We start from the raw sequence: 14890 nt of genomic DNA on the forward strand, positions 1-14890 counted from the left end.
ATTTTCCTAACAAACTCCATCAGCCTCCCTGCATCCCGCCCCCCCAGGATTCCCTCACAGGTTCCCGGGATTCTCCCCTAGCTCCCCAACACAGACACACCCAGATTCCCTCATAGCTCCCCCACCCCCCAGGCGTCCCATCGCCCCTGTCACGCCCAGCCCCGTCGGGCAGCACAGAGCGCAGCGGCCTCCCAGGGGCGGTCCCCGCCGCCGGAAGCAGGAAGCGACGCCGGCTCTGGTAGAGACGCCGGGGCAGCGGAGCGAGCCAGGTAACAATCCCCCCTCCCCCTGGAGAACAATGGGCTCTCCCTCCCCTCCCCGTGAGAGTGGGACATTCCGAACCCCCGCCGCCCTTGCAGGGAGACACGTGGGCGCCTCCGCTCTACCAGGCCCCTCCGCAAAACAGCTGGGAAGCTCTGTTCGGTGGCAGTGGGGTCCCCTGCTCCCTCCGAAGCAGTGTGATTCCCCCCCGGGGTGTCAATGGGGCTTCCTGCCCTGCTCCCCCAAGTAGTGAGATCCCCTCAGGGGTGACAATGGAGCCTCCGGCCATCCCCCCCCAAGCAGTGAGATTCCCCCCGGAGTGACAATGGAGCCTCCTGCCCTTCCTGCCCCCCAAGCAGTGAGATTCCCCCCAGGGGTGGCAATGGGGCCTCTTGCCCTGCTCCGTCCCGTCCGCAAGCAGTGAGATGGTTCTGAGCACAGGACCAATGGTACTGGGCACTGCCAATACAGAAAAGACACGTGATCCCTCCTCCCCTTCTTATGTTACACGTGAACACACATGCACAAACACACACACAAACACCAAGTATCAGGGCATAGCCATGTTAGTTTGTATCCACCAAAACAACAAGGAGTCTGGTGGCAGCTTAAAGACTAACATTTATTTGGGCATAAGCTTTCATGGGTAAAAAAACCTCACTTCTTCAAATGCATGGAGTGAAAATGACAGATGCAGGCATTATATAATGAGACATGAAGAGAAGGGAGTTACCTCACAAGTGGAGAACCAGTGTTGACAGGGCTAATTGGATCAGGGTGGATGTGATACATTCCCACTAATAGATGAGGAGGTGTCAATTCCAGGAGAGGCAAAGCTGCTTTTGTAATGAGCCAGCCACTTCCAGTCCCTATTCAAGCCGAAATTAATGGTATTAAATTTGCAAATGAATTTGAGTTCTGCTGTTTCTCTCTGAAGTCTGTTTCTGAAGTTTTTTTGTTCAAGAATAGTTACTTTTAAATCTTTTATAGAATGTCCAGGGAGATTAAATTGTTCTCCTACTGGCTTTTATATGCTACCATTCCTGATGTCCGATTTGTGTCAATTTATTCTTTTATGTAGGGACTGTCAGGTTTGGCCAATGTACATGGCAAAGGGGCATTGCTGGCACATGATGGCATATGTAACATTAGTAGCTGTGCAGGTGAATGAGTCCCGGATGGTGTGGCTCATGTGGTTGGGTCCTATGATGGTGTCACTAGAGTAGATATGGGGAAAGAGTAGGCAACGAGGTTTGCTATGGGGATTGGTTCCTGGGTTGGTGTTTCTGTGGTGTGGTGTGTAGTTGCTGGTGGGTATTTGCTTCAGGTTGGAAGGTTGTCTGTAAACGGGGACTGGCCTGCCTCACAAGGTCTGTGAGACACCAGGAACCCCTGGCTCTTTCCCCTCCCTGGATAGTGGAGCAGGAGCCTCCCTTAAGTGGTAGTTATAGAGGGGTCCTCAAAGCTTCCCCTCCCCCAGCTGTGATATGAGGATCCTACCAACACCTATCTCAATACTGAAATCCTCTGCTTCTGCTCCCCACAGTGAGGGTGGGACAGCCCCTCCTCCCTTAGAAGTGAAAATCCCGCTCCAAGAGTGGCATCCTTCTAAATGTGCCCTGAGTATGCATTCCTAGCCCTGCCACTGGCCCGCTGAGTGACCCTTGGCAAATCACTTTCCCCCTCTGTGCCTCATTTTTCCTTTTGTAAAATGGGGATAATGATATAAAGTGATTTGAGATCTACAGATAAAAAGTGCTAGATAAGAGCTAGCTATTAGTTTTGAAGTGAAAAGCTGAAATTTTCCATGAAACCATTCTGGCAAAATGTGTTTTGATAAGTGTCAAAATATCAGTTCCAACAGGATCAAGCCATTTCATTTTGATTTGTTTTTTTTTAGGCTTTTATATTAAAACACTAAATATAATATATATGCATAATATTAATTATATATAATTATGTTTAATGTTTTATATTATATTAAAAGTCTAAAAGAAATGAATCTAAAGGAAACATTTTGACTTTTCCCCATACAATAATTTCATCCAAGTTGACATGTGTCCACAGAATGTTTCAGTTTCAACAAAACTGCATTTTTCGAAGGGAATTTGCCCTATCAAAAAGTTTGGACCAGATCTAGTTATTAGTATTGTTGAAGGTTGGGCTGTATGCCAGAGTGGAGGGGGAAGACAGGAAAGAGTTTAGTCTGATTTTGATTCTCTGCTGATTTGTAATGAAGGGAAATATGCTGCTTTGGGGGAGACTGGTGCATTTTATGAGTGGGAAAGTGCGTAGTCAGAAATAGGAGGGGAGGAACGTGTGTTGGGGTAGGGGGTTCATTACATCTGTAAGAACAAATGTGCCTATCTGATGCTCTGTTCCAGATGTTTGATATTATTTTTGTTGTAACACTTCCCCAAAAACCTTGCTGTCTCAGCTATGCCCGTGTTGTGAGGTGTCATATCTTCTAGAGCCTGCCCAGTCTAATTGAGGAAAGCTTCTGGCAGTGCTAATAAGCTGCGTGTATCAATTGGTTCTTTTACAGTGCTGTCAACTGCTCAAAGTTCCATTTTAGCTGTTAATGGGCTTCCCTCTTTAATTGGGATTTGGAAATCCCTCCACTTCAGGAATTCCCTCTTTTACAGATCTCAAGTAATGCCCAACATGCCTCACCGGACCATTCATCTCTTCCGGAAGGGACTTCGGCTCCATGACAACCCAACTCTGCTGGCTGCACTGGAGTCCTCAGAGGTTGTGTATCCAGTCTACATTCTGGATAGAAAGTTCCTGATGTCTGCAATGAATATGGGAACTCTACGCTGGCACTTCCTGCTGCAGTCCCTCGAGGATCTGCAGAGGAACCTAACTAAACTGGGCTCTTGCTTACTGGTAATTCAAGGAGAGTATGAGTTGGTTCTTCGAGACCATATTAAAAAGTGGAACATTACCCAGGTGACTCTAGATGCTGAGATTGAACCATTTTACAAAGAGATGGAGAGGACCATACAAGTTCTGGGGAGAGAGATGGGATTTGATGTGCTTTCTTTCAGGGGCCACACGCTTTATGACATCAGACGATACGTAACTGCCACAAGGCAATTTCTCAATGATCTTTTGTTTATGTTTAGTTTTAACAAATATCAGTGGGAAATGCCTAGTGATTCTGATTCTTTTAGATTTTAATATTTGAGCTTTTAGAGTGTTGAGCTTCCTGGGATGAATGTAACATTGTATGCCAGTCAGTAAGGACCAGAGGAGGGAATGCACATGAATTGGAATTGAAATTAGAATCGGGGCTGTGATTTGGTATGCTAGTTATAATGTTTTATTAATATGTACCCTTTGGCCAATGGATTTAGTTCAATTCTTTATATAATCTACTCTTTAAAAAACAAAATCTAAATCAGCAGGAAAGGATGCAATTATGTTTTTTTTACCCATTTCATCTGGTTATATCAGTGTTTATTTTCAAGCACTAGGGGTTTTCTAATCAGCTTAACGTTTTGCCCATGAAAGAAATTAAAATGCAAACACCACCAATCAGATACTGTTTGTGGTTTATTCAAAACCGAATGGCTGCAGATATTGGAGATTCATTATGAATATGGAGATCAAATAGTGTTTTGCATTACTAAATAATAAACTGCTGATCCTGTAGACACTTGCGCATGTGAGCAAATCTGTATATATGGAGCGCCTTGTTGAATTCAAAGGGGTATTTGCATGCATAAATTTATTCATGTGTGTCAAAGTTAGACTCAGGACTCACAGTTTGTCAGACCACTCTGTTTTATTAGCACCGTATTGCACCGTGCTCTGCTAATACACCCGATAATGTGAGCAGCCATGCAAGGCCTAAACAGTCTTATTTATACAGATAAAGAGCGGATTAGACAAAGGACAAAGAAAGCAAAAACAGTAAAATCACCTGGGGACAGCATGCATATCCCACTTCCTTACTAACTGTTATCGATCTAAGGCTATACTTCACCAATTGCCCTTAAACGGTGCAATTGTTCTATGTTAATGTCTGTATTCCTGCACCTGGATTGTAACATTCAACTTTTGCTTAAAGGTACAGACAACATTCTTTAATCCTTTCTATTCTTACAATATAATTCATTCTACTTTACCAATCCCTCCGTTTGGTCAGGCGCACGCCATGACCAGTATTACTGGGTTCCACAAATTAACCATTCCTTATATCTCTGTTCACGAGCGATATTCAAAATCATCATATTGACTCGTTGTGGGCAGTCACCTGGGTGACACAATTCTGGATATAACAGGAGATTAACTGAAAGCATACAAAATCACTAAGATTCAAACAGGATAGTTGGCCCTGAAACAACCAGTTTCCTATGCCAGAGAAATTGAACAGGTTACTTAAACACTTCCATAAGAACTCGGCTCTACTTGGGAAGATATGCGATTTGTTCTAAGTGGCTAGCGCGATCTATTACCTCATTGGTATCGTCAGGTATAAACAGACAACATTGTTTTCCAATGAGAGCACAGGTCCTCCTTTGGCCGCCAGCACTATCTCCATGCCTGACGGTTCTGGAGGGCCACCTGTCGCGATTGCCCCTGTTTCTTTGGCCAGGGCTCTTAACTTTCTCGGTTTTATTTGCCATTATTTTACTACTGCTTGTACCTCAGGAGCCTTTTTGCCTGGTGTATTACTCCCCAGTGGGATAAGAACTGCCAATAGCTCTTCCCAGGTGTCATTACTGTTCCATATTGTGTTAACAGACAAGGTCTCCTAGGGATGGGGGATTGAGTGGGATACCAGACAGGACACCAGTTTGGAAGTGGGCTGGGATGTGGCTGCAGACCCAACATTTAGAATAATAAAGGGTCTGAGCTATCCACACTTGTGCTGGATAAAGAATTGTCATTGTGGACTCCCAGACCTTAAGACACGCAGCCAAGGAACAGGCACCACAGAGGCGCAGTTGGAGGCAGGACCCTTCTGGTTCTGACAACCTAACTGAGGAACTGCAGTCACAGTTATGTCCACCAGGCAGCAGGCGCTAGGCTCACTACCGCTTCTTCTTGGGCCTTGCTTATGTAGTCGTCTGCTTCTGGCAACCCTTATGAGAGCGTAGATTGTAAGGTATTGCAGACTGTTTCTCTATGTTTTCTTCTGGAGTCAAAATTGACTCAGCATGGTCCTGAAGGTAATGATTGGTTCACTGGGGGTGGTACATTTTACACCGGTGAAGCATGCATCACTCTGAGATGCCAGACAGTTTACAGCAGTCGGGGAGTAAGCAGTGCTTTAAGTTTCTTTACTACTTCTCCCTTGACTCTGGCTATAACAATGGCCTTCACACCTTATCTTTTCCTGATGCCTGCATTTCTCTTCACACAAATAGTTGAGAATACAAACAGTAGTATTACGGAACAAAAAAGCATTGCAAATTAACTTGCTAAGTTTTACAATTATAACTTTTAGACAATGTACTTGAGGACCCAGGCTTCAATCTGTCTCTAATTACTTACAGACACATAGAGAATCCTGTTCTTACTAACTAAATCTTAAAACAAAGAGTTAAGAAGGGGCCCAATTTGTAATGCATATGGGAAACGGAACTATAGTCCAGAGGGTCTTTCTTTCTGCTATTCAAAGGGTGGCTAGCAAGATGAAATCAATCATACTTAATTCTTATGGACATTATAACTAATCTCTACAATTCCCTTTTTACACTAAGTATTAATCCGCAGTGTCACTTCTTTTTAGTCCACGTATAGAAAAAACTGGGAGGTGATTTGGGCTCGTGGCTTTAGCTTTGACAACATTTGTTTATTCCAACAGCACTTGTAAACATTTCAATTAAACACATACAATTTAAAACAAAACACATTGGGTAGTAATTATTTGGTAACTGTTGCCATCAGTGCCAAGCTTGATAGAGAACTCAGCTAAATCGTGCTTACAATAAGCTGAGACTGTTTTGTTGTTGTGTGTGCAAATAGTAAATGGATTATTGGTAAACACAGTACTTACTTACATTTACAATTGTCTTCTGGTGGGTTGCACAACTTTTTAAATACTTTCCAAGAATTAACATACACATAGCCATTTAACAGTCTTTGGATATCTGGAAAGACAAAATACATTTTCTACCCTTTCAGGTGGCTATGGATATCGCTTAAAGATTCGTTCTTCTTTTAAAATACCCTGCTGATTGCAGGCAAAAGAGGAATTACCCCATTTTTCCTGTGGTTTTTTGTTTTTTGTTCTATAGGCAGCCAGGTATTTAATGAAGTTCTACTTTTTAAGGGTTTGGGACACATATTCACTTTAGTTATTGAAATTCATGAGGTAGTGTACCTCAGAGTTTTCTTCTTATATAGCAGACCAGTTTGTAGATGTTTTCCTGTGTGTTAAGCTTAAGGTTTTCAACTGGTACGATCTGAGAAGCATCATACATATTACTTTAAAGATTTTCAAAATCATACACACTATAGTTGTTACGGGAACCTAACTACATCTAAATTTATTTCAGTTCTAATCATACAAATAGATATCATAATTCTTTAAAGATTTTGTTATAGCCATGTTTTATTTAGCGCATTTTTTTCTGCTGCGTTCCTCCCTTCTTTTATCAGTAGGTAATTTGCATCACACAGGCTTGGCTTTTTGGATTGCAAGACATCAGCGAGTCCAGAGACTGCTCGCGTTCCCTGGTCTACACTACGTTTAAATCGATTTAAAAGCGTAAATCGATTTAACTGTACCGTCCACACTACAAGCTCCTTATATCAGTATAAGGGCTTCTCTAAGATCGTTTCTGTCTCCCCGAAAGAGGGTAGCACTAATCCGATATAACATATTCAGATTAATGGTTAGTGTGGACGGAAATCCGTTATTGGCCTCTCGGGCGGGATCCCACGTTGCACCACTACCGGCTCTGGACAGCAAGCTGACTCGGAATGCAGCAGGCAGTAAAAACAGGAAAAGCCCGCGAACTTTTGATAAATTTCGTCCTGTGTTGCCAGTGTGTGTAGCTGATCGTCGTGTGGCGCGTGCAGTCTCAAATCCAAAAAGGCTCAGCGATGACGTACCGGGAGATACTGATCTCTTGATCCTGTATGGGAGACAAATCTGTTGTATCAGAGCTCCGTTACACGACACGAATAGCCAAGATTTGAAAAATATCTCCGGATACACCAGACGTGCGTGACAAGCGTAACGGGAAGCCATGAGCCTCAAATGACGCTCATGGATGGAGGGGGTACTGATGACTACGGCTATCCAACGTCCCACAGTCTTTGAAATATTTTGCATTTTGGCTGAGGCTCCCAATGGCTGGTAGGCTTCTACACGAGCAGTGTCGTGTGTGTTCGAGGGATAGTTCCTCAGTTGCCCCCTCCACCCCACCTACGTGAAGAAGGAAAGAAATCATTTTCTTGACTTCTTTCAGTGTCACCCTAATGTGTACTGGAATGCGTGCTGGGTAGACTGCATGCTGGCCGGCAGTGAAGATCGGTATCAGCTCCTCTCCCCCTCCTCCGGTGTAGACGGTACATATAGGACTGATTATCCGTCGTCGCCATTACAAGCCGTGAGTGCTCTGGCTGCTCAGGTGAGGTCGGCCGGGGGTGCTGGGGTAGAAATGGAGAGTGATCTCCAGTATACCCGATAATGGTACCAGAATGGCTATTAACATCTGTATTCATAGCAACTGGGGCTGACTTCATCAGCCCCTCCCCTTCCTTGTATAAAAGACTGTACTGCCTGGAATGTCATAGCCAATGGAGGCTGCCTCTCCTCTTTATTCTACTATACAAGTCTCTGTATTTATTCCTGCATTTTTCCTTATAACTTCATGACACAAATGGGGGAGACCTGCCAAGGGGTTAGCCAGAAGGTTGGTGAGGAGGTAGGAAAGCAGTGGGTAGGTGCAGGGCACCCCCTGTGATACTGAACAGAGCAGCTGTCTTGTATAGCACTGTCTAGCTAATACTTGCCTTTATTAGGCAGGACTGACTCTATTTTTAGAACCATAAGGGAGGGATTGACTCATCCGCACAGTGAAGTCATCCATGGTTTGCTTTTGGTTCGCCCCCGGCCGATTTCAGCAGGGGCAATATCTGATTAGCAGCGGAGTACAGAGGGGGAGAGTCACGTCATCTCATTGCCATTTTTTCGTTCCAGCAGTAGACGGTTAAGAATGACCGGTAACCATCTCTTGATATATTGCAGAAAGCAATCGTGTGAGCTGCTGTGTACGCTGGAGTTCGCTTCTCATCTCCGCGGGCCCAGTGAATACGGCTGCTGGAAAAAAAACAGCTGAACGGGCTCATGGTTGCCGTTGGCTATGGGCCATCTGCCGGCAATCAGGGAAACGGCCCGATAAGGCATTGTAGTGATGTTTTCCCAGGAGGAGTAGACTGAGCGACATTTCCAGACCACCGCGCGAAATAGATTCAACCCAGAATCTAATGGGTGCGGGAATGCGGGAACTATGGGATGTACGGAAGCTACCACAAATGCAACGCTTCGAATCGATTTAGCCTCGGCCATGTGACGCACAACGGCGAATGTCTGTGCCTAGTTTGTGGCGCGCAGATTGAATCGCGAATTAATAATTCAGTTTTTATAAACCGACTTTAGCTAATTCGATATTATCCCTAGTGTGACGTGGCCCTTGTCTTACACACAGGGAGTCTGAAAGACACACAGCCTATGTGGCTCTTTTTGGAGCCTAATAGGATTTTAATTCAGCAGCATTTTCGATTTGCATTTTTAAACCGTTTCTACATCATACACTGCACAGTCCTACGGAAACAGCACATTCTTTTGCTACGTATAATTTTCAAAAACATTAGCCATTATATTTACATAAGAGTAACTGTTTGTTATGTTCTACAGAGTTTTCAGTGATACCCTACTTACAAGTGCAGTCTGATTACACAGAGCTATTTTTAAGGCTCCAGGTTTTTAACATTGTTCTTTTTGTTTTTTGTGCACATCACCTCTGCTGTTGCTTCAGCGGTCACTGTTAGTTTCTTTTCTTTCATACGTTCTTATCTGCTATGGTGACAAAAAAACCCCAACCAAACTAAAGGACTCCAGAATCTCTTACTATTTCTCCTGATTTTGACTGCCTATTGCAGCCATTGAGCTTGGTCTTTATTTTAAAATCATATTAATTTTTGTAAAGATCTAGTTACCCCTTAAGCGGTTAATGACTAAAATCCAAAGTCCACAGCACTACTTACCTGTGTCTCTTGCAAAAAGGTCTCTCAGTTTTTGAATGTGATCAAGCTTTGTAGGCATTAAAGAGTCAAATAAGGCACAACAATCAACAATACCAACTTCTCACACCTAGAAAACAAGAGTTTTTTACAAACAAGATTGTGTTTGGTTTAGATTCTTCGAACTTTCATATTTTCCAGACAATAGATACCATATAATTTTCTTTCCTTATCTGTTCTTTAACTACTGCTTTTTTGCATACTGTATATAATTGGATTTTACAGCACTCTTCGGAAAGGCCCATTTCCTTTCTAGAATGGCTCAAAGAACCAAATTCTCTTCTTTAACATGTCCTTTTAACGTTTCCAAGTAGTTTACTGCTTATCTCTTCCGCCCTGTAGATGTAACTTTCAGCTTCTTTTCTTAATCACTTGTTTTATGGTCCATAATGACCTCTTATACCGTCAGATTTTCACCCTTTTAGTATTGTTCAGGGTTCATGCTGCACTTACTGCTTTTCTACTCCTGACTATATCCCTTAGGCTTTTCAACCTGTTTCTCAGTTATCTGTTGCTTGCCTGCTTGTCTGGGCCCGATCCTGCTTTTTTTCAATGAACATTTGTGGGCGTGTATTGTGGTCACTTCCAATTTTGAAAAGAAATGTTCAAGAAGGGACCAGGAAGGGTGGGGGCTAGTTGAAAGGGCCCACCTCCTGCTGGCATTTGGTAGTGGAACACTAAAGAATCAGTTTTTGAGGCAAACAAAGGGGACACAGAACCAAGGGCTTTGTTGTCCTGTTTCAATGGAGACTGGGGTTTTGTGTAGAGAGAGTGGTGTCTTCTGTGACAGGAATCTCTTGCAGGAAGGACCTAAAAAGTGAAAGTGAGAGACTTGCTGGAGTGGATGTACTGGTAAAGAGTTCCACGCAGGAGTCTATTGAGTTGGTTCTTCGCGCTGAGGGACGGATTTGTTCTTAATATAATAAGTGAGCTATAACATTTAACCCAGCGTGTTGGTGGGTGACCTTCTTAACTTTTGAGATCTTGAGAGGAGGCCAGTGTATAATACTCAGTTTTACATGAGAGGATTGCGAGACGCGTAACCATTGATTAATTCATAGTGTTCTGGGGAGGAGAGATGTGGTAATTTCGACTGTCAGCTTTACTGTCTATGAATCAGGGCGAGCTTTCAACTAAATCTAGTGCGTCTCTTTTCTCGTACATCCTTCAGCCGGGATACGTAACTGCCACAAGGCAATTTTCTTCGTGATGGTAGATCTTTGTAGGGAGCATGATGTTTAAGTTTAACTATAATATTAAGGGGGAAAAACGCGTTGTGTCACCTGAGCTCGATTCTGCTTCTTTTAGATTTTAATATTTGAGCTTTTAGAGTGTTAGATGGCTGTTGGATGAGGATGAGCACTCGTAACAATATGTATGGCCCGTCAGGTTAGGACCGAGGGGGAATGGGGAACAAATTAGAATTTCGAGAATTTGACTTGAACCTTAGTTCTATCGGGGTGCGGTTTATTTGGATGCTAGTTATAAATGTATTTTATTAAATATAGTTACCTATTTGGCCAGTTTAGATATAGCTTCTCAATTTTTAAAGCGTCCTCTGCCCACCACTCAGATATACTGATTGACTGCTCACTCCATATTACTCTCTTTGATATCTCAAAAACCTGCTGAATGATCCAACAGTTTATACTCCATCTCATTTGTAAAGATCAGCGAGCGAAGAGCCTTGCAATTGGCTACTGTTGTTCTCTTTGTTCGTGACCTCACTGTGCTCTCTCTGCTAAATATTGATATCTCTTTTTAGGTGTGCTTAATCTTCAACTAACGCCTAGCTCGAGCTGGTGTTGTCTCGATGCTGAGGCTTCATCTGCTTTATTTTAGGCCCTCCGTAAAGGCGAGTTACCCTATTCTCTTGAACGGTCTAAACTACCCGATTTCAAACCTTCGTGATCAGTGACAAGATACTGTTTGTAGAGTTAGTCTACTTTTCAATACCGAATGGGCTGTCATTTTTGTAATTGGAAAGCAGGATCTGTGCGATCTCAGACATGAGGTAAGCTGAAGCAGATCAATAGATGTTTATGCATTAACAGGTACATAATAGAACTGATGGATCCCTGTAGGAACAGGGTGGGCTATGGGAGCACGAAATGCTGAGTTTTATAGTATAATGCGGGAGTCACAGTGCACGCAATGCACTCTGCCTTCGTGGAATTCAATTAACGTTTGAACAGGATGATGTATTGCATCTTGCGATAGGTTGTTATATTTATACAGTGGTGTTCCGTCTTGTAGTTGGGACTCGGACTCACCAGTTGTGTGTCTTAGACCGCACACATGAGTGTGTGTTATGATAAGCAACGTGGGTCTAATCTGCCTATATTACAGCCGCCAGGGTGATACGCAAGATGTAAGCGCAGTGCAATTGGACCTCCTTTTGTTCTCAGTCTGTATTTATAACTTGCACTAAAAGGACTGAGGATAAGAGGCAGATTGTAGACAAATATTCGTTGGTTTACCTAATGTGCGAGCAATATGCTAACAGAAACCCAAATGGTTAGACAAAACAAATAATGCAGCACCCGACAAGAGACTGGTATGTCACACTTGCTGCGGCCTCTAGTCCGACAGATTCATCAATGCTAGTCCCTATATTGAGAGCGATGCTCTCTTTTATCGTTTGACTGAGCATATGTGTGATGGCAATGTGCATTGTGGGTATGTATCTCGCCTGCAGTTTTGCTTGAGTAGTTGTGTAGAAGTGGGAAGAGAGTGGATTTGTACCATCGACATCTGTGAATTTCTCTTCCGCTTCTCCCACACAGCCTCCCCTCAGTCTGCCGTGTTAAGTGCTATCGCTCCTTCCTCCTACTCGCGCAGTCGTGTTCGGCTTCGCTCTCTGTAGGTGGAGAAAGTGGCGCAATATGCTCATGAATGTGCAGCCCTAGCGCATCCGTTGATCCTCAATCTCTCTACAAACAAACAGCAGAGTATGGCCTGCAAACAAGAGGAAGTTACAGAAAACATAGGTGATGGTGCCCTCCTTTGCTGTACGACTCACTTGGTCCCTCACGCTAGATATTGATTCATTATTTTCCTCGCCAAAACGGGGCCCCATATTCCTGTAAATGCTCGGAACTCCACGACCAGAGGTGAAATTAGAATGAATTATATTGTAAAGAATTAGAAAGGATGTGAAAGAAATGTTGATCTGTACTGTTAACTACAAAATACTCTGTTGGCACCCTGTGTTGCAAAGTCCTTCTGATAATAGGGTACAGTGCCAGGAATACAGACATTAACATAGAACAATTTGCACTGTTTAAGTGGCAATTGTGTGAAAGTATTAGCCTATAGATCGATAAACATTTAGTAAGGGAAGTGGGATATGCATGCTGTGCCCGAGGTGATTTTTACTGTTTTTGCTTTTCTTGATGTTCCCTTGTCTAATTGCCCACTCTTTGTATCTGTATAAATAAGGACTGGTTTAGGCCTTGCCCCATGGCATCTGCTCACATTTAGTGCGTGGGCTGTATTAGCGCATGAGCGCTGATGTGCTATGAAACAGAGTTGGCTGACCGAGAACTGGTGCGTCACTCGAAGAGTCTAAAAAGCTTTTGACCAATATGAAGGATACAACCACGAGAAATTGGCAAGCAGCGTCTTCAACTGGGTGACGCTGTGTGTGATTCCTTGTACCGTTTTCATGTTAGGCATGACCGTGGGCAAGCCGGCACCTGGCATGTGCGCGCCGCGAGTGGGTTGTCCTTCCACTAGAGTGAGGAAAGGCGCACACCACAGTGAAGTCTACGCCACCGAACCTGTTGGTTCCCACTCTTATCTGGTGCGCTAGGAAGCGATCCCAGGGGGTATCTGCATGATCAGAAAACTCCCATAAGACGTACATGGTATATCTATTTGTCTCTGTGGTGTGCTACTATTGGTCTTTGCCCCGGACTTGTAGTGACTGTCCTTCTTGTCTCGTACGATTATGTCTATATTGTCCTGCTTGTGAGTGTTTGGAGTACTGGGTGCCGTCGTGGTCCAGAATGCAGATAGGCCGACCAAGAGTTTCCTGGTACAGCCCCTAGGTCGTGGAGTTGCAGTCGACATGTGACAGGGTGGATAGCAGGTTTCATCGATCTGCACTCCTCGAGAAGTAAAAACCCTCGTGCCAGATTAAGCTTAAGTGGCTGTGATGTTGAGGCAAGTAGGCGCTGTCGCCGGGATGTCCTTCTATTTGTGTGTTGGTCGCACTGTGGCATTCCTGTCTTGACGAACCAAATGTTCCGTTTCTTTGTGGATCTGGTCGCTGATGAGGCGTACGGGTTCTCTGTTGTGGGGCTGATACAATACCAAATATTCTTACCTCAGTAGGGCATTTACCGACAATGACCTAAAGGAGACGTTCCTCGCGTGTGTATGTTACTATAATGCACCTGTATTTTCCAAGGAATCCCTGCGTCTCCCGGTGAACAATTCCTGAGTAAAAAGGTCCGAGACTCCCGTAAATTTTGGAAAAATTGGTCTAGACTAACTCAGGGTGCGGTGATCCGCTAGTTAAACTTCAAGTGGTGCATTCTGTGCTTAAATATCTTATGGCAACACAAAATAATAGCCGAGTGGAATCTTAGAGAAGTGGTGCAAATCATTATCGAACCAGACCTAATTACTAAATGTGCTAAAAGGAGAGAGTTACTGTCTTTCATGCAAATGGCACCTTAGGGTGGTGGTGAGAGGCTCAATGTCGTAGGTGGACAAAATCAAAAATCTTTGGGACCCTCTTCCCATCAGAGTGTATTCAAATAATTAAAGTTGTGAAAAAAGCTTCTTATTAAATGAAGCCTCCCCTTCTCCCCTTACGATCGTCTAGAGTAGGGCAGAAACTGGCCCCCGTGTGAGTAACTAAGCGGATCACTCTACAAACTCGCGGAATACGATCAAACCAGTTTCAATCACTGCCATTCGGTACTAAGTTGTATATAAAAGGACAACGCGCTCAGCCCGCTTGCTCTGTTTCCACCTTTTGTGGTCGCGTGACTTCACTCAAAAACTGATTCTTTGTGTTCCACTACCAATTCAGCAAGGAGGTGGGCTCTTTCAAGCTAGCGCGCGCCACACCCTTCCTGGTCCCTTTTCCCGTGTGCAAATTTCTTTTCTCATAATTGTGATAGGACCACAAATGCGAACTCCCCACATCTTCTGGTTCATGAAAGAAATAGCCATGCATTCGGGCCACATAGGGCAAGCAGGACGAAGCTATTTTTTTCACATTTGATTAAGACGATGGCAAACTAGAGCTGTTGAAATGACCATCAAGTTGTGGAATCCAAGATATGGAGGGAACTGGAAGGTAGTCAGGTAGTAAGAAGGTAACAAATCGTCAGTCGTAAGAGGTCAC

General features: G+C 43.9%; 1 protein-coding gene across 1 annotated transcript in view; it reads left to right on the top strand.

Annotated features, from left to right (window-relative positions):
• The first annotated feature begins 215 nt into the window (after window positions 1–215).
• LOC116831694 (cryptochrome-1-like) overlaps window positions 216–14890 on the top strand; it is a 54617-nt gene continuing 39942 nt past the window's right edge. The window contains exons 1-2 of the mRNA XM_075064965.1: window positions 216–269; window positions 2907–3336. Of these exons, the coding sequence (XP_074921066.1) occupies window positions 2917–3336 (420 nt within the window). The 5' untranslated portion in view covers window positions 216–269; window positions 2907–2916. The remainder of the gene's footprint in view (window positions 270–2906; window positions 3337–14890) is intronic.

Source organism: Chelonoidis abingdonii, chromosome 4, assembly GCF_003597395.2.
Source record: "Chelonoidis abingdonii isolate Lonesome George chromosome 4, CheloAbing_2.0, whole genome shotgun sequence".
Classification (NCBI taxonomy): Eukaryota; Metazoa; Chordata; order Testudines; family Testudinidae; genus Chelonoidis; species Chelonoidis abingdonii.